Source organism: Puma concolor, chromosome A1, assembly GCF_028749965.1.
Source record: "Puma concolor isolate L17-30 chromosome A1, mPumCon1.1.hap2, whole genome shotgun sequence".
Taxonomy (NCBI): Eukaryota; Metazoa; Chordata; class Mammalia; order Carnivora; family Felidae; genus Puma; species Puma concolor.
In genome coordinates this window covers 229,820,203-229,847,204 of record NC_141667.1, presented here as the reverse complement: position 1 = coordinate 229,847,204, position 27,002 = coordinate 229,820,203, and the positions used below count along the sequence as shown (strand labels likewise).

The 27,002-nt window shown below is 36.3% G+C and overlaps 1 protein-coding gene across 2 annotated transcripts in view; it reads right to left on the bottom strand.

The window, feature by feature from the left end:
* STARD13 (StAR related lipid transfer domain containing 13) overlaps positions 1–27,002 on the bottom strand; it is a 386,813-nt gene that overhangs the window by 296,555 nt on the left and 63,256 nt on the right. The window contains exons 1-3 of one of the 2 annotated variants that reach the window (XM_086713850.1): positions 26,230–26,288; positions 20,490–20,523; positions 20,123–20,191 (exon numbers count right to left, since the gene is read on the bottom strand). In XM_086713850.1, the coding sequence (XP_086569976.1) occupies positions 20,123–20,129 (7 nt within the window). In that variant the 5' untranslated portion in view covers positions 20,130–20,191; positions 20,490–20,523; positions 26,230–26,288. Of the gene's footprint in view, positions 1–20,122; positions 20,192–20,489; positions 20,524–26,229; positions 26,289–27,002 lie in introns of those variants that run through there. The other variant, XM_086713840.1, reaches the window with a different exon arrangement.

Here is a 27,002-nt window from a genome sequence, read left to right as displayed (position 1 = left end):
CAGGAAAAGAACCAAAATTGTATCCCCTCCCCCAGCCAAATCAGCAAAGGTTAAATGGGGACTTCACCAGACTTTAACAAGGGACCCAATGCTCCTTGCCAGGGATGGTGTTGGAAGACGCAGAGTAAAGAGCTTAGACTTTCATCATCACTTATCAGTAATAAGTTGCCTCTTCCCCTCCCCACAGGGTGATGTTGGAAGAGGCCCAGACTAGAGAAGAGTAAGGACTTTTACCACTGACCATTCTTATGGAAGAGTCAATGTCATGGTGACAGTGGAGGCTAGCTGGAGAGCTATTGCTACAGCACTCTTAACCCTCCCAGACAGGAATGGATCAGTAGGGACCTAGTGGAGAGCCAGAACTTCTACCCCTATCCAGAAATAACAAGGAGCCAATTCTCAACCTCACCCCCAGGTATATGAAAGCCAAATAAAGAATCTCGACTTTTATGCTCACTAAGCAGTAACAAGGGGACCCTATCCTTTCCCAGTCAGAGTAGTGTCTGAAGAAGCAAGCTAAAACAGAAGACTTAAATAAGATACAGGGTTTCATAACTTAATCCTGAATACTGAATACTGAAATTCACTTGTCACACCAAGATCCAGCAAGATCTCACAGTGAGTGAAAAAAGACAATCAACAGATGGCAACAATGAGATGACAGAAATATCAGAATTATTTGGCAAAGATTTGAAAGCAGTTATAAAAATGCTTCAAAAAGCAATTACAAATAAACTTAAAACAAATAAAATATAGAGAACTTCAACAAAGAGATAGAAATTCTCCACAAACAAATAGTATAATGAAGAGCCAAATGTAAATTTTAGAACTGAAGAACATATCAACTGAAATAGAAAACTAATGAATGGATGCTACAGTAGGATGGAGTGGAGTGGACTGAAGAAAAAAAAAAACTGTAGTGAACTATAAATGAATGGCAAAACAGAAAAATAACAATTACCCATTAAAACAACAGACAGAATATTACTTAAAAGCAAAAGCCTCAAAAAAAAAAAAAAAAAAAAGCAAAAGTCTCAGGAACCTGTAGAATTATAACAAAAGCTCAAACATCAGAGTCCTGGAAGGATAGGAGAAAGAGGGTGGAGTTAAAAAATACTAAAAAAAAATTGGGTGAAAACTCCTCAAATTTGGGAGATAGATGTATACATTCAAGAAGCTAAGTAAACCCCAAACAATATAAAGTCAAAGAAATCCATACTAACACTGAAAACTAAAAGAGAAAAACAAAAGTCTAAAAATCAAAGACAGGGGCACCTGGGTGGATCAGTCGGTTAAGTTTCCAACTCTTGATCTAGACTCAGGTAATGATCTTGTGCTGATGGTGCAGAACCTGCTTGGGATTCTGTCTCTTCTTCTCTCTGCCCATTCCTCACCTGTTCTCTCTCTCTCTCAAAATAAATAAACATAACAATTTTTTTTAAATCAAAGACAAAACAAAAATCTTGCAACTAGTGAGAGAGGAAAGACAGCACATTTCTCATCAGAAACCATGGAACCCAGAATGAAATGGCATTACATTTTTCAAGTGTGAAAAAAAAAACATCAATCTAGGATCCTATATCCAGCATAAGTATTCCTCAGAAATGAAGAAAAATCTCATTCTCAGATGAATGAAAAGAGAACATGTTGCTGGCAGACTTACCCTAAAACAACAGCTAAACAAAGTTCTCTAAACAAAAAGAAAACAATAAAAGAAAGAAGGAAGAACATGGTGAGCAAAACTATGGGTAATTAACAATAGGCCTTCCTTCTCCTCTTGCATCTTCTCAATTATGTTGATGGTTGAAGCAAAAATTATACCACCATCTGATGTGGTTCCAAATGTATATTGAGAAAATATTTAAGACAATTAAATATTGTAAAGGGAGAGTAAAGGGATGCAATGGGAGATAAGTGTTTTATGATTTATATGAACTAGTAAAATAACACCAGCAAACTGTGGAAAGTTATGTATAGATGAGGTAGTACCTAGAGCAATGACGAAAAAGGCTACCCAAAAAGATACACTCAAAAAACACCATAGCTAGATGAAAAGAAAATTTTAAATTGTTCAAGTAACACATAAGAAGGCAGGAAAAAGAAAATTAAAATGTAAAACAGAGAAAACAAAACAACAATTAAAATGGTACAATTAAGCCCTAACATATTAATAATTACATTAAATGTAAATGGTCTAAGTGTATCAATTCAAAGACAGAAACTGGTAGAATTAAGTGGTGGAAACTCACTTCAAATATAAAAACATAAGCAGTTTTAAATTTTTTTTTTCAACGTTTTTATTTATTTTTGGGACAGAGAGAGACAGAGCATGAACAGGGGAGGGGCAGAGAGAGAGGGAGACACAGAATCGGAAACAGGCTCCAGGCTCCGAGCCATCAGCCCAGAGCCTGACGCGGGGCTCGAACTCACGGACCGCGAGATCGTGACCTGGCTGAAGTCGGACGCTTAACCGACTGCGCCACCCAGGCGCCCCAAGCAGTTTTAAAATAAAACAATAAAAAAGATGTATCATGCAAAAATTAACCAAAAAAAAGGTCAGGAGTAGCTATATTAATATAAATAAAGTATGACACAGTACAAAGAAAACTATCAGAGATAAAGAGGGACATTAAATCAATATAAAAGGGTAAATTCACCAATAAGTATAGTAATCCTGCACAAGTATGTACTAACAAACAGAGCTTCAAAATATGTGAAGCAGGGGCACTTGGGTGGATCAGTCAGTTGAGTGTCCAACTCTTGATTTCAACTCAGATCATGTTCTCAGGGTTGTGGGATAGAGCCCCATAACGGGTTCCACACTGAGCATAAAGCCTGCTTGAGATTCCCTCTCTATCTCCCTCTGGCCTTCTCCCCTGCTGATGCTCTCTCTCTCCTCTGAAATAAAAAATAATAATAGTAAGAAAAATAAAAAATAAAAAAATAAAAACAAAATAGGTGAGGCAAACTCTGATATAACTTAAAAGAGAAATAAATAAATCTGTAAGTACAGCTGGAGACTTAAACATCTCTTTTTCAACAATTGATAGAATAACTGTAAAGAAAAATCAGCAAGGGTATGGAATAACTCAATGACATCATCTAATATGGTACAATCAACACTCCACCCAAATAGCAACAGGAAACATATTCTTTTCAAGTCATATGACATATACCAAGACAGATCATATCCTGCACCATAAAATAAACCTCAGCAAATTTTTAAAAATTGAAATAATACAGAAAGTATTCTCTGACCACAATGAAATCAAACTAAAAATCAACAGCAGTTAACAGAAATTTCCAAATACTTGGAAACCAAATAACATACTTGTAAATAATCTATCAGTCAAAGAGGAAGTCTCAACAGAAAGAAAAAAATGCATTAAATTAATGAAAATGAAATACAACATACTGAAATTTGTGGGACACAGCTAAAGCTCAGGGGAAAATTTATAGCATTAAATGCATGCATATTACAAAACAGGAAAAGTCTCAGGTCAGTAATCTAAGACTGCACCTCAAGAATCTGAAAAAAAAAATGGAGCAAAATCAACCCAAAGCAAGGAGAAGAAAGGAAATAAGAATAAGAGGAGCAATCAATGAAATTGAAAACAAAACAAAACAAAAACAAAAACAAAAGAAAACCAACAAAACGAAGTGCTGGTTCTTTGAAAACATCATTAAAATCAACAAACTGCATCAAAATTAAAAATTTTTTCTCTGTGACACTCATGTGGAGAGGATAAAAAGATAAGCTATAGACAAAGAAAATATTTTCAAACTGTATTATCTGACAAAGGACTAGCATCTACAGCATACAGGGAATTCTCAAAACTCAACAATGAGGGGCGCCTGGGTGGCGCAGTCGGTTAAGCGTCCGACTTCAGCCAGGTCACGATCTCGCGGTCCGTGAGTTCGAGCCCCGCGTCAGGCTCTGGGCTGATGGCTCAGAGCCTGGAGCCTGTTTCCGATTCTGTGTCTCCCTCTCTCTCTGCCCCTCCCCCGTTCATGCTCTGTCTCTCTCTGTCCCAAAAATGAATAAATGTTGAAAAAAAAAAAATTAAAAAAAAAAAAAACAAAACAAAAAAAAAACTCAACAATGAAAAAAGGAAATAACAAAATTCATGAAAAGACATTTCACTAAAGAGTATATACAGGTGATAAATAAGTATATGAAAAAATTTCGACATCATTAGCCATTAAGGATATATGTACTTAAAACCACAATGAGATATTACAACATATCTATCAAAGTGGTTAAAAAAATAAAACTCTGAATGTTAGGATACAGAGAAACAGTATTGTTCATACATTGCTGGTGGGAATGCAAAATGATATAACCCTCTCAAAAGCATTTTAAACATGGGATTACTATATGACTTGGCAAATGAACTCCTGGGCATTTATCTAGAAAAACAAAAACTTATGGTCACATAAAAATCTGTACATGACTATTTATAGCAGCATTATTCATAATATATAGTAAATCTATATTATGAAATACTACTCAACAACAAAAAGAAATGAACTACTGATACACACAAAAACTGGATGGATCTCCAGAGAATTATGATGAGTGAAAAGAGTCAATCCCAAAAGGTTACATACTCCTTGATTCCATTTATGTAACATTCTTGAAATGACAAAATTATAGAAAAAAATTTTAAAAGCTTACTGGTTGCCAGAGGTGAAGAAGGATGGTGGTGGAAGGGAAATGGGTGTAGGTATAAAAAGAATTTTAGTGACCATTGTAGTGATGGAAATATTTTCTACCTTGACTGTATCAATGTCAAATATCCTGGTTGTGATATTGCACCATAGCTTTGCAAGATGTTACCATTGGGGGAAACTGGATAAAGGGTAAATGAGAGCTGTCTATATTATTTCTTACAGCTGCATACGAATCTATGTGAATCTCAAAATAAAAAGTGTAATTTTAAAAAAGTTTTAAAGGAATGGAAGTGTGAAAGAAAGACAGAGAGGGAGAAGGACAGGGGAAAGGAAGGAAGCAAAGAAAGGTAACTTCTTTCTCTCTCTTTCTCTCTTCCTTTCTACACCAACTGACTTGGTTAGAGTTTCAATGACAAAGTTTTGAAGGAGGAGAAAAAATGGTGCACAAAAGAAGCATAGTGTGACTTCATTTTTGTTAGAAAATGACACAAACCGTTAAGTAAAAAAGTCTGGAAGAAAACACATCATTTCTCAACATGGGTTGTTTAATGCAGGTGAGGCAGAGAGGGCACCATGGGAGAAGCTAGAGAGAAAGGGATTACTAAAATGCAATAAAGAAAGAGGACAGGACTAGGTGCCTGGGTGGCTCAGTCAGTTAAGTGTCCAACTTCGGCTCAGGTCATGATCTCACAGTTCTTGGGTTTGGCCCCGCTTTGGGCTCTGTGCTGATGGCTGAGAGCCTGGAGTCTGCTTCGGATTCTGTGTCTTCCTCTCTGCCCCTCCCCCACTCGTGCTTTGTCTCTCTCTCAAAAATAAATAAACATAAAAAACTTTTTTTAAAAGAAAGAGGACAGGGAAATTTCACTGATTTCATACATATATGTGTGGGTAATATGCATAAAAATTAGAGGAAGATGGCTAGAATTAGATCTTTGTGATCTATGAGAATGTCTACTATATTAGGAAGACAAGTTTTATTTTTTTTAATTTTGTTCATGTTTATTTATTTTTGAGAGCAAGAGAGACAGAGCGTGAGTGGGGGAGAGGTAGAAAAAGAGGGAGACACAGAACCTGAAGCAGGCTCCAGGCTCTGAGTTGTCAGCACGGAGCCCAACATGGGGCTCAAACTCACAAACTGTGAGATCATGACCTGGGCCAAAGTTGGACGCTTAACCAACTGAGCCACCGAGGAGCCCCGAAAAGTTTTATAGTAATATGTATTGTGCCTCTATTTCATGTAGATCAAACAAAGCACCCAACCTCTAGGTATGAATGTTGGGGTACCAATGTCTGTAAGGACAGCTACCAATCATCCCATCCCACCTCTTGTGGGATAAATGTTATGCAGCAATAGATACCTGAGACATGTTTATAGATATGTAAATGTTTGGAACAGAAAAGAGAACATTATGAACAAAAACTTACCTATCAAGAGTGGCTGCTTAGCAGTGGCAATAAGAATGAAAGGGGAGATGATAAACTGTTAGCTTACATGTCTTTATATTACCTCACTGGTTTCTACAATTTGAAAAAAATCAAATGCGGAAAAAATTTACAAGAGGAAATAAAAATGTTCTATGTTCCATTTTGTTGTTGGAATTGACCTTTGGAAAAGTGCTCTTACTTTACTGTTATTCTCTATGTGCTGCAGCATTCTGGAGACCTCCGTTTCAGACATTTGTATACAATGTTTGTTTCATAAACACATTTATAAATCAATTTTCTTTAAAACTAAGGGCCTATGCATTGAAAGTGGCTGTGGATTGGCAACTAAAACATTCTTAATCTTCTTTAAATATGCTATAAAACTAAGCAAGAGATAAGCATTAACAAAATTGATTTTAAAATATTCTCAGTAATGCAGTCTATAAGATACATTAGAAAAGTGCATTAGCTCACAGAACATTTTATCAGCCTGTAAAATTGTCAACAGCTTCTCTGTTCTGAACAGTGATACAGCAATGATAAGTCTGCAGGAAATTTATCAGAAGCATGAGAAAATGATAATGTTTTCGCTGTGGGTTGCAGTTTTCATTTTTATTAACTTTTATATTTATTGAATACTTGATTTCTTTAGGATCTTCCTGGGCTTCTTATGGGTCCTAAAATTCCTGGCCAAGGCCATTTTCATTAATTCAATTCAACAGATTTATATCTATAGTGTCTACTGTGTGCTGGCAGGGGCTTAGAGAAAGAGAATCAGAGTCTCAGAAAAAAAGAGAGGAATTGACAATAACAAGATAATGACCTAATATGAAAAGTAAAACATTTAAAAAGAATTAATAATGTGCAGGAGGTAAAGCCATAAAAACGAGACAAAGTATATTCCATTTGAGCTGCTCTTAAGGATAGCAAGAGTTTGGCAGTCAGACAAGATCAGGAACTATATTCCAGACAGGCTGTAAGAATGTGGGGAAGCAAGGAAGTATGAAGAGCATGATGTGACTGAGAAAGAAAATGTCATTTGTAAGGATGAATGGATCTGACTGGCAAGCTTTGGAAATGATGGAAGCGGCACACTATTAAAATTAAGTACACAGGCTCTTCTTCAACAAGGGTGTCAATTCAGGGCAGGAAAGGATACTCTTTTCAGCAAATAATGCTGGAACAAGTGCACATCCACATGCAAAAGAACAGAGTCAGACTCCTTCCTTAGACCATACATAAAAATTAATTCCAAGTGATCACAGACATAAATGTAAGTGCTAACACTGTAAGACTTTTAGAAGGAAACATGGGAGTAAATCCTCATGATTGGAGTAGGCAAAGACTACTTAGACGCAACACGAAAAAACATAAGCAACAGAAGGAAAAAATAGATACATTTGAATTTATCAAATTTTCAGGAGTTTTTACTCCAAAGGACATCATCAGGAAAGTGAAAAGACAACCCTGAATGGGAGTATTTTAAAACTCCTACCATTCAACACTTAAAAAAAAAAAACAATTTAAAAATGGGCTTTAAAAATATCTTCACAAAAAGACTTAACAGACATTTCTTCCAGGAAGATATACACAAGGCCAATAAGCATGTGGAAAAAGTCCAGCATCATTAGTAGTTAGAAATGCACATCAAAACCATGATGAGATACGTACCACTGCTCATACTCACTAAGATGACAGACAATAATAAGTATTGGCAAGGACGTGGAGAAATTGGAACTCTCATACATTATTGATGGAAATTTAAACTGGTGTATCCACTTTGGAAAATAGTTTGGCAGTTCTTCAAGAAGTGTAACACAGAGTTACTGTATGACCCCGCAATCCCAAATATGTACTTAAGAAATAAAAACATATGTTCACACTAAAACGCGTAAATGAATATTCCTGATGACATTAGTCATAACAGTCAACAAGTGGGAAGAATCCAAAAGTTCATAAACTCATGAATAGATAAGCTACATGCCATATATCCATACAATGGAATACTCAGAAATAAATAGAAATGAAATACTGATACTTGCCATAGCATGGATGAACCCTGAAAGCATTATGGTGAGACTGACCAGTCACAAAAGATCACATAGCATATGATCCCATTTATGTGAAGTATCCAGAATAGGCAAATCCAGAGACAGAAAGTAAATTAGTGGTACCCAGGGGATACAGGGGGAAATGGGGAGTGACTGCTAACAGGTGTGGGGTTTCTTTCTGGGGTGAGGAAAATGGTCTCAAATGTACTTTGGCGAATGGTTGCACAACTCCGTGAATATACTAAAAACCGTTGAACTGTGCACTTTAAATGGTGAATTGTGTGGCACATAAATCATAGTTCAATAAAGCTATTTTGAAAAATCTAGGCTATACTAAAAAACAAAATAAAAACATACAGACTCTAGAGCCAGACAACCTAGGATGGAATCTCTACCACTTACCAGTTACAAAACTCTGAGCAAGTTTCTTTATCTCTCTGTAACAAAATTTCTTCATCTGTAAATGAATGATTAATTCCAGCTGAGATCTCAAGGGAAATTTTCACAGAGGCAGAATTTGGGCCGGTTTCAAAGATAGTGTTTTTTTAGATCATGAGATAAAGACCTTAAAAGGCACTAACACTTTCAGCATCTAATCTGTGCCAGGGTCTTCAGTAAGCCTTCTTTGTACATTGCTGCAGCTCATTCCTCCTGCTTTGTACTTACTTATGGGGAAAAATGATTCTGAATGTGAAGTGATTAAGGGACCAAATAGGGCTTCAACTACAGGTCCGAGGTCTCCTGCATCGGGCCCGAGTGAGACTGTGAGGAGGGAAGCGTAGGCCATCAGACGGAGTGAGTGAAGTGAGGTCTGTCTAGCAGTGTGGGAGAGGGTGGGGGGAAAAGGGCAGGTAGCCTGCTTAGGAATTTGAGGGCCAGACAAGGTTTCTGGATTTCATCCTGTGGGTAATAGGGAACATAGGATTCCTTATCAAAAAAGGCCATATGCAGTAGGAATGAGGATATATTTTTATGTGTAAAAATCCAAGTTTGTCTTGCATGTTATTATATAGCTCAGTTGTACCTTTCAGGAATCTTGCCATGTTACTCAAAATAGACACAGTTTGACAAGCTTGCCTTTAGTGAATTTTCCAGGAGAGCAACTGGTTTGCTTCTACAATTGAAAGATGACTTTTAATGATAAGTTAAAATCCTCTGAGAGTCTAAGAATTTGTTAATTTGATCTGATTGTTATTAAATGATGACAGACTGATTTTGATAGGAGTTTTAGAGCTAAGAATAGATCATGGAAGCCTTTAAATCTCATTAAAACCCTCAAGAGATGAACGAAAACTGCAGTCTCACCTTATATAAGAGCTCAGTGAAAAGGAAAACCACATGTATGCAATTATTCAAATGGAGTAGCTGATATGCATTGTATACTTGTTTATTCTATGATGGATTTGGGGGTTTTTGTTTTTTGTGGGGCTTTTTGCTTTGTTTTTTGTTTTCTGGCCTGGTTTTTTGACTGTACTGTAGGCAACATGAAACCTTGCCTATGCCTCCTACTTGGAAAAAGATTCATCTAAGTCATCAACAAGCAGTGTCCAGCAAGCATTTGACATGTCTAGGAACTGTCAGAACTGGCACGCCAAGGTTGGCACCATGCAGCTGAAGCAACGGGTAGCAAATGTGCACCCAGTCTTATTCCAGGTGGTACCCGAACCTCAAGACATGCCGTGCACCTGCGTGGAAAGTCCCAAATGCGAGGCCGCTCTTCCTCTCTAAGCCAGTGCTTCTCAATGGAGATCCTACACCTACTAGAATGTGTGCCCTTGGGGAAAAATGAAGGGAGAGCATTTTTGTTTATTTCAATGATGGGGAGCTGCTAGAATTTAGTGACTATCTTGAAAACCACAGGACAGGACTGCAGAGCGAAGAGTTGCCCTACATTCAACATGATTTCCAAATCTCCTGCCACCTAAGTTATCTGACCTTCTCCGAAACTAAACCCTAATTCCATTTTAGATACAAACAAGTATGATTTTAATACGTACTGAATTATGCAGCAATTGAACCACCGTATACATTGTGGGAAGACTGATACTGAGTCTTATTTTGTCCTTATTTTAAAATGCTAAATATGACCATCTCTGTTCAAATGATTTATTTTTTAGGTACCTAGGTTTTTCAACACTGTTTTCATACGTCGCCTAACACAATTTTAGTCTAGCTTCTTGTACTAGAGCTACTTTTTCTAATCCCTCCTTAATATTCTGTTGCTCATTGAAGGAAATTATCTCTAGTGTCTTTTGAAAGATGAGCCTGACTGTATGCACTGATATGTGGCGGAATTTCAAGAAAGGAGATAGGTTTTCGGTGATACTTTATTCTGTGCAAATGAACAAAGGAGACCTCACTAAAATCGGAGTTAAGAAGCCCCGAAAGAAAAGCGCTCCCGCATGTACCACTCGTTGCAGCCTCCATAACCGGCAGAATGTGGAAAAACAGAAATTATTATGACAAGGGACAACACTTGCCACATAGGAATTTCATCTTCTGGTTTTAAGAAAAAGAAGGCAGATCCCTCCCTGTTCCAGCAACCACACACTAACCACTTGCAGCCACTAAGAAACCGCCGCGACCTGGAACTCTTGTTCTTCTCCAATGAACTTTTGTTTAAAACAACCCTCCCAAATTGCCTCCTAAAACGTAATAAAAGCTGACCTCCCCTTTGTCTCTTTGGAGTGGCCTATGGCTCACTATAACTTGCATGTCCCAAATTGCAATTCCTCTCCTATTCCCCAATAAATTCACTTTGCTGGTAAAATAACTGTTTTCCTAGAAGTCTTCTACCAAATGGCTTCTCATATTCTTACTTCTTTTAAATATAAAACTATTCATAATAAGCATTGACTATTTCATTATACCTTCTCATGTAGCCAACCTGAACATTACATATTAAATATATAATCACTTAACTAAAAATTGCTTTCATTTTTATTTCACTTATTACACTTAAGGCATTATATCAGTTTTTGAAATTACAGGCATCTGTTAACTATAAATTACCTTTCAGAATAGTAAATAGAGTGTACTTGTTATAAAACTTTTTATGAAATATTGTTATATTAAGTGGCACTGTACTCCTATTATTGTAACAAAACACTTTTCACATTTTATATCCAAGAAAACAGAATGTGACTTAACCAAGATACTGCATAAAGAATGAGCTTTGATATCTCAAAAGTCAGAGAACCTTGCTGCTCACTCCATTCACAGTTTATGAACTTGTGTTGACCATTAAAATGCTGTATCATTCATCATTTGGGTACTCAGTAAATATGTTGTAGTTGGAATGGATTATGAGAACTTTGTATAGAGCTAATTATTATTAATAATAATGCCAGTGATAGCCACCATGCATCAACCACAAGCAGGCATCATACTCAGAACTTTCCATCTATTATCTCATACAACCCCCATAATAATTGTGCCTAATAGGTATGTTGTTATTTATGATCACAGAGGAGGAAAATGAAGCTTAAACAGTTCAGTAACTTGCCCTTGATGAGGAGATGAGGAGGTGACAGGCCCAGACTCACACTTAGTCCTCTCTGCTTCCAACACCCAGGTGTTCTGTCTCCAAAAAGAACAATGTTCTTTAGTTTTGCATTAAGAATGTGAAACCTAAAAATATTATTTTGAATTGCAGAGTAAGGTAAGAGTGCTCTGAATGAATCCATTAAGGAAATCAATAATTCCTACAAGTATTTCAAATCAAAATGATGGAGGAAAAGACACTATAATTCACACTAGTGGCTTACAGATTTTCACTAACCATGCCATGATGATCTCCCCTTTCTCACCGTTTGGAACTGATTCACACAATACTGCTCTCCACGGGACCACATCAAATAACAAATTGCAGACTGACTTATAAAAAGATGTTATAACTTGCGCTGTCCAACATGGTAGAATTACACCAACCCAGGTGGCTATTGAGCATTAGAAACCTGACTAGTCTGAACTGAGATGTGCTATAAAGTATTAAATACTCTCCAGGTTATAAGTATTTAATATAAAAGTGTGAAATATCTAATAGTTTTAATTTTTATTATATGTTGGGGTGACTGGGTGGCTCAGTCAGTTAAGCATCTGACTCTTGATTTTGGCTCAGGCCATGATCTCATGGTTCATGGGTTTAAGCCCTGCATTGGGCTCTGAGCTGACAGCACGGAGCCTGCTTGGGATTCTCTTTCTCCCCCTCTCTCCTCTGCCCCTCCCACTCACACTTGCTCTCTTCTCTCTCTCTCAAAAATAAACTTAAAAAAATTTTTATTATATGTTGAAATAATATTTTGGAGATATGGGCTAAATAAAATGTTATTAAAATTAATTTCACCAGTTTTTTTAATGAGATTAATAGATTTTAAATGACATATTTGGCTCACATTTGTGGTTTGCATTATGGTTCTGTTAGCACTGTTATGAGCCACATGTGTTTTCAAATAACCAACCTTAAAATTGAATCATGGAAAAATTTTGTCGAGAGCAAAAGCAAAACAACAAACAAATGAAACTCAATATTTAGTGTGCTGGAAAAATTATTTGACTAAAGTTTCAATTTTAGTTTTCCCTACCAGTTAAGAGCTGCATAAATTTGATGAATCATTTAATACCTATTAATCATTTAATAGCTATTTGGTAAAACCAAGATAATTCTATATGCTTGCCTCAGGGGTTGTTACAAATATAAAATGAATAATTATTTCATTCGTTTATTCACCTGACAAAAATTTATCAAGAATCTGTGTGCAGGTACCAGGGATACAAAGAGTAGTAAGTTCTGGTACTTGCTCTCAAGCAGCTTACAGTAGAAGTTACAAGCATTTTTTTAAGGCTTTTTTATTTATTTATTTTGAGTCAAGGGGAGGGGCAGCAAGAGAGGGAGAGAGAGAATCTCAAGTAGACTCTGCACTGTCAGCACAGAGCCCAATGCAGGCTTGAACTCATGATCCATGAGACTCACGAACCATGAGATCATGACCTGAGCCGAAATCAAGAGTCGGATGTTTAACCCACTAAGCTACCTAGGTGCCCTGAAGTTACAAATTTTATAGGAGCCTTAACAGACAGCATGGTAGTGTCTGTAACTGGTTAACTCTGCTTGCGGGATTAAGGAAAAATTCAACAGATGGATTAGCCTCTGATCTGCCTCTTGAATGTGAGGAGGAATTTGCCAGATAGAGAAGTCAGGGAGTATCTTGTTTTCCTTTCTCCTAAGTGTGAAAGAGCAGGGTACGCCTAGTGACGGGGTTAGGAGAGCAGGGCAGTTACGGCTCTGCAAAGTAAAGGAGTAGGGTAGGTAGTGCCATGTTTCCAGTGTTGGAAGGTTCTAGGTTACAAGGTTCTGGTGCTGACAGATGAAAAAAGAGGAACCACGATCACTTGCTAGCTTCTGGTAATGGTGCCCATATTCTAATGTGATTTTAGAATCTTTATTCCTTTCTTAGAGGAATATGTTAACAAAAAGCATAAATATAAATTAGTAAGACTTAATTGAATAGCATTCAATAAAAATATCTGTAAAAAACTGTATGGGGCAAAAGATTCCTTTTTTTAAGCATATGCTTAGCTCGTTGGGTTAGGACAATGCTTCATAAAAGGATAATTTTCAACAGGATAATTGCAGGGCTCCCTAGAGGAAGGAGCAGCTTCACAAAACAACTTGTACCTACAAGAAATACCTTCCAGTATTTCCAAAGACTGAATTAGTTGCTAGAAATAAACATATATCAAAGTTATTCATCTGTTGTAATGCTGCAGTCAATATGATTTAAATTTTTCCATAGGACTATATTTATTTATATTAAAATTGCAATGAAAATAATGGTACATGAATGATACATTCAAGATTATATATTTGGGCATAACATACTTATAAAAATCAATTTCAGAAGCAAAATTATGGCTGCCTTTTAACTCTAGTATTTTCTTTAGCACACTTTTTACAGAAATTGCGGTTTCAAGAATAATAAAAATAAACATTGACTAATCACAAATCTATTTACAAGTTGTGGGTATATTGTAGAACCTGAAAATGAAGTCATATTTTATTTTCATTATTTAAGGAATCAATATGCTGCACATAAAAGTAGAAAGTCCTGTTTTTTAGACAGCACATAAGGCAAAATCATGTTATTGAATAGAGATTTTTTAATCTTTTCCTTTCAGATCATGAAACAAATAGGATGTAAGGCTAGAAGGATGTTTTTCAGCTAAAGTTATTATTTTAAATAAATGGTATTGAACAACAAAAAGAATTGATGCTTCTGTGTTTCTGACTGAAGAAATTATTGATTATATCAAAGAAGGATTCTTGTAACAAGATAATCTTCTTTCCCTGTTGACAATAAATGAGCTACCAAGTCTTGTAATAGCTTTCTGTTTTTCTGCTTTCTGGTCATAATCTCATCTTTGCAAGGTGTGTCATCCTCTAGGAGAGCTTGCCTCATTTCCCAGAAGACCACAAAAGGAAGAAACCAGGTACTGATTTGTCTTTTATCATTTAGGGTTTGCTCAGGTCTGGTTTCTTCCAAAGGCACTTTAGAAGCAACAACAGCAACAGGAAGACCAAACCTCTTGCTTGGCTTTGGTTTTGTGTTTAGAACTCATTCTTTTATTTAAAAAATTGCTACTTATTAGAGGATATTTAAATAAAGGTTCATTAATCATATTTGCAAAAATAATGACTGTTTCCCTGATTTTAAGGATCCTGCTTGTGTCCCTGGTATATTTACATTCTAAATAACAGTAGAAATATAAACGTAATAGAAAATATCTATATAATTTCGCTCTATGTAATCTATTTATTTATTCTCTTCTCCACTAACCCTGAGCCATTTGAGGAAAGACACTGTCTTTTTCTTCTTTGTGTCCATTATGTAATGAGTTATAATACCCACTCAATAGACTTCTATATACATAAAACCCAGTGGTTGAAGTTTATGAGGAGACAAGCTGTGGCAACTAGCAATACCACCCCCCCCCCCCATCCCCTCATGCACTATACTCCTGGGAAAGTATTTGTTTAGTGAAAAGGATATGGTCTTTTTTTTTTTAATGTTTATTGAATTTTGAGATAGAGAGAGACAGAGTGCAAGCGGGGGAGGGGCAGAGGGGCAGAAGAAGGCTTCAGACTCTGAGCGGTAGCACAGAGCCCGACGGGGGGCTTAGTCTTGGGAATGGCGAGATGACATGCTAGGCGGAAGTCAGACGCTTAACCAGCTGAGCCACCCAGGCGCCCCAAAAGTATATGGTCTTGAAAAGCAAACAGAACCCTGTTAAAATTCTAATGTAGACACTCATTGAGCAATTCAATCTCCTTGACCCTTACTGTTTTATATGTATAAAGCAAGGACAATACCTCCTATGTTATACAGGTTTTTTGAGGATTGAATGAACAAATATTCACACAATGTATCCTGATGCTTGCCTGGCACATAAAAGGCACTCAATAAATACTGATCCTCTATCTTCCTCTAATATCCCAGACTTATCCTCTTCAGACTGGGTCCTCAGCAATGTGTCAAGAGGGCCACAAAGCCACTGGATAAACATGATGGTCATCCTGTTGCATATGCTTTTCTGGATGACACATAATTATATTAATATAAAACATTTATTCATGGATGCATTTACTCAACAGATGTTTTTGAGCACCTGCTATGGAACATAAGTCTGCTGGGTACAAGGGATAAAATAATAAGATATGAATCCTCTAGTCCAGTGGGAAGGAAGGAAGGAAGGGAGGGAGGAGGGAGGAAGGAAGGAAGTTACAATTTTTGACAAGTACTGTGAAGGAAACAAAGAAATTACAGAGATAGAAACTAGTGGAAGAAGGGGCCAACCTCTTTAGACAGAGTGGACAGAGAAGTCTTTTAAAAGCAGTGGCATTAAGTTGAATAATGAGGAGACAGACATGGGAAGACTTAGGGATGAGCATTTGAAGCAGAGGGAACAGCAATGCAAAAGTCACATGACTTCTTCACATAAAACAAATTTCATATTTGCTGGTTTAGCAATCTCCCTGTTATTTGGAGATTTTTGGTAAATATTTGGGAAGTATTGTAGCGGAGACTTTGAATGCCAGCTGCAAGATGTAGGAATGGCAGATACAAATCACTCTCTTCCCCCCCTATATTTAAGTTAGCAGCTTGCAAAGCCTGTAACTAAGTGTTCAGAATAAACTGGCATTGCTCAAATATAGAGGGAAAGATTATGTAGCTAGATTTATATTGCTTATGTGGCACTTGCAATTCAGGATAGAGATTCACACTAAAATAAAATAAAACTAAGGTTCCTCTCAGCGCACGCGTGCTCTCCTTTTGCCTCATGTGGGCATACTGCAACAAAATGATAATTGTTCGTCTTTATACAGATAAAGGGAATCACAATTGTAAAACTTATTAAATTATTATAAATATACTGAAAAGCACTGGTTTCACTGAAGAAATATTTAGAGAGAGGATTAAGGTAGGTAAGTTTCTTGAAGGAGGAATAATTTTATCTTATTTATCTTTGTGTTGCTAATACCTTGCATAGTGCCAGAGACATAGTTGCTCAACATACACTTGATGAATTACAATGAAGTTATAGTTTCTAATTTGGATTGGTGAGGGATACCAAGACTCTCTCAAGCTCAGGCATTCATCATTACAATTAATTCCAGTGAAATAGAAAAATACGCACATTCCATAGTATTCATTTTTGCTTGCAATCATTGGGTTTGGCCATACTTTTGACTCTGTGCATACTCTGTATCTTCAATGCCTGTGGAATTCTGTTTGTGACAGATCCTTCATAACCTTGATAATAGGCCTAACAAAACGCCATAACACAATGAAGCTGAGGAGGCAGAAAGTAATTACAGTACTTGCAGAAAGGACGAATAGTTATGGCCACAAAACTTCTTTTGAAACTGTTCTTAGAGGAGTTATCCCTGTTGCCCTAGTGAAATTATGAAGAAAAAAAAAAGCAAGTTTTTTTTCAGAAGTGATCCTCTTTTCCTTAGGCTTTAAAACTGTTTTCTACATGGAAGAGAAATGTATTATAATCTCAAAGCAAAATATGTACAATATACGCTAAGAATAGCATACCAGTGCAAGAATCAAATATTTTTGATAGTGAGGAACGCTGGAATTTGGCTTTGCTATCCTATTTACAAATTTAAAGAAATGAAAAATAGATACATTGAGAAACTAAATTTAAAGACAGATTAAGTCAACCATAGCTGTATGAGTTAATTTTTAAAGTATATATATATATATATATGATATATATATATATGATATATACATGTACATATATATGAACTTTTTTATTTTTTTACTTTTTTAATGTTTATTCATTTTTGAAAGACAGAGAGAGACAGAACACAAGCAGGGGTGGGGCGGAGAGAGAGGGGGATGCAGAATCTGAAGCAGGCTCCAGGCTCTGAGCTGTCAGCATGGAGCCCGACACGGGGCTTGAACTCACAAACCCCGAGATCATGACCTGGGCCTAAGTCAGACGCTCAACCGACTGAGTCACCCAGGTGCCCCTATTTATGAACATTTATATTCACTTTTAAAAAATAAATTTTCATTCCATTACAGAATCCATTCCATAATATGTACTATGTATTTCTATTTTGACTTTTTATCCAACAAGGACCAAAGGATGATAGGCATGAACTCAGAGAATTTACTGCACTGTTACCATAGTAAATGTTTTTTTCTTCACTAGGCTGAGATCTCTTGGTCCTAGTGGACAGTTTAAACTGTTTTAAAAAAGAGTATGGTTATCTTGTGACACTCTCTCTTAATCTACTAGTGAAAGCAATAACAATGACTGGACTTTAGGCCACATCATCATACCTCAGCTTTTCTGCTCAAGATCGCTATTCCATTGGGCTCCACGTTTATCCCTTACCAGTGACTAAAACCACAGGAAAGCGTGGATCAGGCCATTTTAACACACAAGAAAGACTCATCAGAAGTCACCTTACAAGGGCAAACAGTGAGGCTGGCTCACAGCCACATCCTCCTCCTATGTCATATTACACCTTACATCTGTATATATTAAGCAGCCACCAATATATCTTCCATCTGGCTGCCCTATTACATCTTTGGTAAAACATACAGAGAGAAGCTCCTAGATACTCCAACCAAGAAGCCATTATAGAAAGCAAAATTAGAAGCAAGGGGAGCCCATTCCATATTTTACAAATGTCAAGAAGGAAGGATCATTAAAAATTTTAATTGTGAAAATAATTTAATTTGAAAGATGAGATTGGAAAAAAAAAAAAGAGGACAACTTATCATTGAAACACCCCAAACTTATGGACTATGTTACATTCTCAGGGAAATTTGAATTAGGCTTCAAAAATTCTCCTCTGATTTACATGTGCAGAAAAATTGTTCTCAGACATCCTTCACCAATATTTCCTACTCCCAGAGTGTTTTCCATAAATATTTATGTGAGAAGTGATTTGACTCTTTTCTAGTTTCTGATGGCCTGCTTGCCTATTCAATTTTTTTTTTCTGTCAAAAATGACACCAGCTGGCAGAATTGATAAGCAGCTAAAAATGTAGTCTCTGGTAGATGGAACCCCCACTGTGTGATACCTGAATCGTAGATAAACTCCACATCCACACTGGTACTTTTCACCACATCAGAGCCACTAAAGCTGAACTTCCTCATTGGAGATTTGTTAGAAAGCTACATGTCATTTCTTTCTGGGAGTTGACCGTGTTGTTTTTCTATTTGCTCCCTTGACTATAGCTTTTACATGATGGAAATTATCCTAAGTTGGATATGCTTATGATAAAAAGAAAACAGATCTAACATATTCTAGTTATCAAATATCCAGGGGAAACACTTTGTCTAAAACTTTCACATGCTGTTCATTTGTGTAAATTTCTCACTTGGACATTTCTGGAGTGAAGCACTTTCTTTGCTGACGTGAACGTAGTATCGACTCCTTGAATTCGGGTTGGAATTTCAACACGAGAGGTGAAGCACAGAGCTTTCTACTTATGGCACAATTTACTATTGGGACACATTCACATGAACTTGAAAGAGGGCTTTGCTTACACTCCACTGAGGTGGCTGAGGGTTCAGTACTGTCAAAGTCTCAAATAAAGAAGTGAATATGGACAAAATTATGTATACTTGATGCTACTAGTATTTAGCAAAATAGCAGCAATAAAGTCTGTTGGTTTTAGTGGCACAGTTGCTGGGCCCCACTGTCTCACTAAAGACATTTTCATTACAAAGTTCCAGCCAGTCACTTTGCCTGGTGGTCCAGTGTAAGAGAGAGACTCCTTGCAAATCTCCCTAAGAGATAGAGCAGCAGATGACAATATCCCAGAGATCCAATGCTGATACTGATCCAATTTGACTGAAGCTGAGATCTTGTGTTTTTGAATAATGAACTAAAACTGGTTCTCCAACAATTAAAGAAAAGGGAGCATTAAAAAAATGGAAATAATGGAAAAATGGACATAATCATGGTCACCCAAACAAGGACAGCATTAAAGGATTATAATTAGTGGCATTATTTGAGAGGGTTATTTCCAAAACATGCTTTAAAGATATAAACTTAGAGAAAAGAAGCTTTAAATTTACATTTGAACTCCTCTAAAAGCATATAATCTTCAATATAAGAAGAAAAGTATAGTGGAAAATCACATAGTTTTTGAAGTGGTTTTCTTCTATGTACAAGCCTTTAAATGGCCATATGAAGTAAGGAAAAATGAGAAAGTTCAGAATGATGTGTCCACAATGACTGCTCAACTAAAAAAAAATACCATTGAAATAATACAAACAGCTACTACCTAGTTGGTAAGAAGTGGTGGTTCAGGGAGTTGCCAGCTGTTATTTTATGTAGTTATTTAAATAAGAAATTAAGTAAAGTAAGGTGCAAAACATACTGATTTACACAGAACATTTCCAAATATGGAAGCCATACAAATAAAAATGGCTACCTTTCATGATTGTCAGGAAGACTCATCTTCTAGGCAGTTGTTTCCATATAGGTGTACTCTATATGGAATCTACAGTATATTTTCAAGATAAACACTGGTTAGACAAAGGGATTTCTTTCTGTGTAAAAACTATCTCTTCAAAATGAGGATTAAACCCATAATATGGCTGAATGACAACTAGCAGAAAACTAAGTGAACTGATTCAGTCTTCAGGATGTAGGACATATTCTAATTTAACCTTACACTGTGACTATCGATTATTCTGCAAAACTCGTGTCATGCTTAAATTTATAGTGATGAGGCAAGGCTCTTCAAACAACTTTGATAAGCAAATAGAGTAAAAAAATCCTTCATCAAGGAAACTTACCTGCTCTCTCTTTGCTTCGTTTGCCAGAGAGCACCTGCAAGGAAAAACCACAACTATCTTAATATCTCAAAATTCCACTGCTTTCATCAAAAATGACATCATTAAGTTTGAAAAAAAAAAACCCATCAGATTGTAAAATTAGAATTGAATGACCTCCAGAAATGAAAATAAAATTCCCACATGGGTATTAGGATTGAATGATTTTAGGCTGGACAAATCATTTGGAATAATAAACATAATTAAAATAGTCATTCACAAGGGAAATGTGTTTAACTTTTTCCCTCTGTATTATGTAATCCTATTCATCCATTTAGTAGCCAAAAGAAGACTGAAGTCTAGTTTTTATCTTTTACTCTGCTGCCCTTGTGTCACCTCCTAATGCTAAAACCAGTCCCTACCTCACTTTCTCAGTTAACAGTCCAACAGCTAAGGCAGCTGAGCACTCCTCCTTTCTGAAATTTTATTTTTCTGGGCTTTTGTTCTCCTACATTGTCCTTGCTGTATTTTCTACCTCTCTAGCTGTTCCTTCTCATTTTCTCAGTGGGCTCTTTCTTTGCCTGTGCCCTTCTTATATATTGATTTCATTTACTTTTGTTTTATTTTGTTTTGTCAGGCATTGGTCAGGGCCTTCTCTTCTCACTCTACACATTTTCCAGGGTGATCTCATCTACTTTCCATCCATATTTTGATAGCCTCCAAATTTATACCTCCAGCCCATATCTATTTCCTTGAGCTCCAGGCCAATAGAGGAAACTGTTATTGGACATCTTCACTGGGACATTTCACAGACACCTCAAACTCCATGTGTCCAAAGCTCAACATTATCTACCCCCCACCCCACCCCACCCCCACAGTCTCTTGCTGACCCTTTTTCTGTGTTCCCATCTTAGTGAATGGCTTCACCATTGCTATGGACTGATTGTCTCCCTGACCTTCCAGTTCATATGTTGAAGCTTAATCCCCAGTGTGATAGTATTTGGAGATGGGAACTTTGGGAGATATTTAGGTTTGGATAAGTACATGGGGGTGGATCCCCCAAGATGGGAGTAATGCCCTTAAGATGATGAAGAGCTCAGAGCTCTCTCTCTCTCTGTCATGTGAGGACATAGCGAGAAGACGGGCATTTGCAAACCAGAAAACAGGCTCTCACCAGACCCCAAACCTGCCAGTGCCTTGATTTGACACTTCCAGCCTTCAGACCTAGAGAAATAATGTTTGTTGTTTAAGCCATCCAGGTTATGGTATTTTTGTTATAGCAGCCTGAACTGACTAAAACAACCATCTACCCGGTTGCTCAAATCAGAAACCCAAGGATCATCCTTGACTCTTTCCTGGACTTCTAAATACATTGTTGATGCCTATTCCCAAATCTTGCTTGAATCCATCTACTTCTTTTCATTCCTCCTTCCACCTATGAGCAACATTCAGGTCTTGCTTAGATAACTGTAATGGCTTCCTAACTTCTAGCCTGATTCTAGTCTTAATCCCCTCCAAACTAGTCACACCCATGTGAACTTTCTAAAATACAATTTCATCAGGTCACTCTTCTTGAAAACTTTCAATGGTTCCCCATTAATCCTAAGAATAAATACAGTCTAGAGGTGAAGATCATACGCTTAGCAATCAGAATGATAGTAACTAGCCGCATGACCTTCAGACAGTTACCAAATTTCCTTGAACCTCATTCCCTTGTCAGTCATATGGGGTTGCTTTATGGAGTAAGTAAAATAATTCATGTGAGGTGCTGAGCAGCAACTGTGGCATGGAAGAGACATACAATGGATATTTGTTGATTTTTCTGAAGGAAATTCTGAAAAAGAGACCTAAATTTTACTGACTTTTTCAAAGCATCAAGTAAATGATACTCCATGGGAGTCAGGGATGAAAGAGGCAAACTACTGATGCAGTTAAAGCTTTGTCCTTGTTACCTCAGTTCCTACCTACCTTATTTTTTATTCTCCTTCTCTCTGTCTCTCTTACCTTATTCTATACCTCCACTTGAACTTACCCTGGATAAAACAAATCCACAAAAGAGTTGGTGACTGACAATAAGAAGAGTCACTTTTCCCAAGGATCTTCACATTTTAAAGGGTACCATCTGTAACCCACACCAACAACCTGAGATGTATCTTTCTTTCTTTTTTTCTATGCTCATGTTATCATAAAAAAGTATATAAGCTCACGTACATACATACATACATTCACAAACACATAGGATTTTTGTCATTATTTATTAAAAGGTGATTATATTACCAAAAAAATAAAAATAAAAATAAAGGGTACCATCTGAGAGCAGACACCAAGTATTGAACCTCTAATGGTAAAATTTCAGACATGTGAGACCGAGGAGAAAAATCTCTCTCTACATTTCTCAGGTAACATCCACTAGGTGACTACTCACTGCTCTAAAAAGAATCCAACCTGACTATAGATAGCAGTATAGCATATTTAAATGGTTCTGACTTGGTTTGGAAGCAAATTTATTTAATGACTATTTGACTTGGAATAGCAAGTAGAATAAAATTAGAAAGTAACTTTTGTTATGTGAACATAATAAAATATTAAGAATTATTTTCTAAATACATAATAATATTTAATCATCATACAAAGAAATAATCATCATAAAAAGAGACAAAGAAATAAATGATTTAATCATCATACAAAGGAAACATCATACAAAGAAATAAAGCAGAATTCAAGCTCAGCTGTTTAAAAACTCTGACTTATGACAACAATTACTGCAGAGAAATTTCAGCCTGAGGGCTTAAAAAGAAAACAAAACATATTCAGTATTCTTCCTCCACCACTCCTTGAGATTGAATGCTAACATAGCCACTCATACATTAATAACAAATAATCCTTGACAGAAGAACTGAAAGTCAGATTACCTGATTCCAAAATAAATCAATGCAACCCAGATGAAATAGGGATTCTTAGATAAAATAGACCATTTGACAAAAGTATGGTTGAGTATTATTTAGTCTTAAGTATAGAACGTTACATTAAAAGGTATATAGAGTTTACGCTTGATAGATACATAAATTGACATGGAAATACGAAAAACATTAATGCTGAATGACATGATGAGAAAAAAGGTAGAAATTAAGTGCCTGAAATTAATGCAACAAAAGTTAGTGTTTTTGAAAACTGAAGATATTTGGAAGAGATTACTGAAGTTCCAAGATTTTAGAGATATTTAAAATTGAACCCTTAACACATGTAACCATCTAAATAGTACATGAAAAGTTAGAAGTAGAAGTAGGGACACCCATTACCTCAGAAAACTGATGTGGCAAAAAATAAATATATCATATGTATTTTCTGTAATCTGTCAGTCCTAAACATTCATAAATGTGATGGTGAGCATAAATATCCTTATAGATATACAGCAATATTTTAGCATAGTAATTTCCACTAAAAACCACTAGATTGCAGGGGCCCAAAGGAGGAGGAAATGGGGAGTCATTGTTTATTGATGAAAGAGTTTCAGTTTTGCAAAATGGAGACAATTCTGGAGATGGAGGCGGTGGGGGTTGTATGACAATGTCAATGTACTTATGCCACTACACTGTACACTCAAAATGGTTGAGATAATAAATTTTATGTTATATACATTTTTTTCACAATTAAAAAAGACACATAAAACTCTCTAGATACATGCCTTCTATTGTAACTCAAACCCCTCTATTTGGAAACCCAAATGATAGGGTAGAAGCACTGTAGACCCTAGATTAGAAACATCACATGAACAGAATAGGTCTAAGATCTAAAATGTGACTAATGGACAGATAATAAAGGAACTGATACTAACTTGGAGACAGTTATTTATACTCATCTAAAGTTATCATTAGATTATAGTCAGTTTCAGAAACATAAGAAAGAAAAGGGGTGCCTGAGTGGCTCAATCAGTTAAGCATCTGACTTTGACTCAGGTCATGATCTTGTGGTTCGTGATTTTGAGCCCTGCGACAGGCTCTGTAGCTGACAGGTCAGAGCTTGGAGCCTGCTTAGGATTTTGTGACTCCGTGTCTCTCTGTGCCCCTCCTTCCCCTCTACAAAATAAACAAATATTTAAAAAAATTTTAAAGGGGCCCCCCGGGTGGCTTAGTCGGTTGGGCGTCCAACTTCGGCTCGGGTCATGATCTCGCAGTCCGGGAGTTCGAGCCCCACGTCGGGCTCTGTGCTGACAGCTCAGAGCCTGGAGCCTGCCTCAGATTCTGTGTCTCCCTCTCTCCCTGACCGTCCCCCGCTTATGCTCTATCTCTCTCTCTCAAAAATAAACGTTTAAAAAAATTTTTTTTAAACATAAGAAAGAAGGGTGCACTTGGGAGCAGAATGTGGGATAATGCCATTCACTGATGCCAGGTTAGTTAATTAAATGTCTCTAGACCACCAATGGGTTTTTTTTTTTCTCTGAATATTTTATTCAGTAAGTATTTGTTGAGTGCTTTATCAATATATAGAAATACACATTTCTAGCATTATGCTGCATGTTTGACACTTTGTCTCTGTTGTATAGATGGCTGGGGCAAGTAAATCATTAAAGTTGGAGATTTAGGAACTCTAGAACTGTTAGAATTATCTCATGGATAACTCATAGTAAATTCCTTTGAACTAAGTTGAAGAATCATTTGCCTCATTTGGTGAGATCTTCCACAAGGTATTAAGTTTTTAATACCTCTAAAGCCATGGTAATTATAAATCCATGTTCACATGGTTTAAGAATAACAACATTTTAGGAATTGTCTTATGATATGGCTGGATTTAAAGTGCAATTGCTTCTTGCAGCAAATTTACCCAGACACATATCCCTTGCCCACATAGACAAATACGCAGATTAAATGAACAGAACAATACCAGATAACCATAAAAATATCCAGATAATTTTTATTGGGAGGCTATCGTCCTTGGGGCATGTAATGATCAATCAAGTCAATAAATACATTAACTACTATTGTCCAAGTTAAACTGAAAAGCTGTTTCAACACCTGCTGCTCCTGAAAAACAAAGGGCCCATTTGTTCCTAATGCTCTCATAGTAAACCTTTAAAACCCAAAGCAGCAGATAAAATACCAAAGAAAATAAACTCTTAGGTAAACATGTAAGCCACTTTACTATTTGCTCTTTACTTTTCCAGAATACACCTGCTGGTTTCAAACTCAATAAATAATATTCAGGGGTGACCCTGATTTAAACATTACAAAATAATGTCTAAGTAGCAATGAGCAAATAAGACTAATCACCAGATCACCATTAGAAAGTTGGTTTCCTTGGACAAATAAATACAAGAGATGAGTATTAAACACTGACTTTGGCCTAAGTAATTTAAGGCTGACTGACATTGATGTAGGTGAATTTACATCTCAAAATAACTTTCCTAATCTTCATGTTAGCTACCTAATAGGTCATGTACAAACTATATGCAAAAATGAAAGAGAAAAGAAAATATTCAAAGCATTAAGCTCTGCAATTCCAGAATCATTTCAAGGAGCCCTGCTAAGAGAGGTTCAACCAAAGTATCAAATCATGAAGAAAAAAAATGAATATGTAATGTTCCTTAATCACCATGTTAAACTCTCATTATTGACTTTAAATTTGAATCCAAAATATTCCAAGCATGGGCTTGCAGAGAAATTTCCCAAAACTCTTTATTTCTGATTTCTGCAAAAATTCTATATAGTAGTTCTCAAAGCTATTCCTTCCCTGACTCGGCTTGAGAAAAGGCTGTAGGAACTCTTACTTGGTGAGGAATGTGGAGAAACAGAAGAGAATAGATTTCCTCACAATTACGTTTGTTATAAAAGCCAAAGAAAAGGCTGCTAAAAAGGATAGAGAAAATACATAATTTTAGAGCTACTGTTTATTTTTATTCGAACTTCTCTGCTTTCCTCTAGACCTGAGATACATAAAGTAATGCCTTTTTCATGCATATAAAAATCTCAATAAATCTTAAACATAACAGCCAAATGAAAATCTACTTTGCAGATTTAAAAATATTTTGGTCAAACCCATGATGTATAAATCTTTCCACTTCTAAATTTAAATTTTGGTGTATATATATATTAGCATTCACATATTTGGATAGGTCTGGTAAGTAATACATAATTTCAGATGCTTAATCTAAATGCAAAAAAACCCCACCAGTCTTTACTGGCTCAGTGAGTCTAAAATGATGTTATTTAATAAACCATGGCATTTTAATAAGCATTCTTGACATCTGGTGTTAATAAAAAGGATTTTATATTTTATAGTTAACATTTAAAGAAAAAACATGACTGCAGTTTTGCTATTTATCACAGAGCACAGATGGCATAGGCCACATTTGGGTGGCTTCATTTCCTTCTTGATTAGTTTATATAAAGAGGCCACTTGTTTTCTCTCTTTCTGTGTATATTTTATATAAGTTTTGGACCAAGTCCCAGAAATGAATAAATGAAGGAAGAAAGGAATGCCTCAAATAAAAATTCATTTCTTAATAACAAAACTGATTATAGAATTTTCCTGGATCCAGTT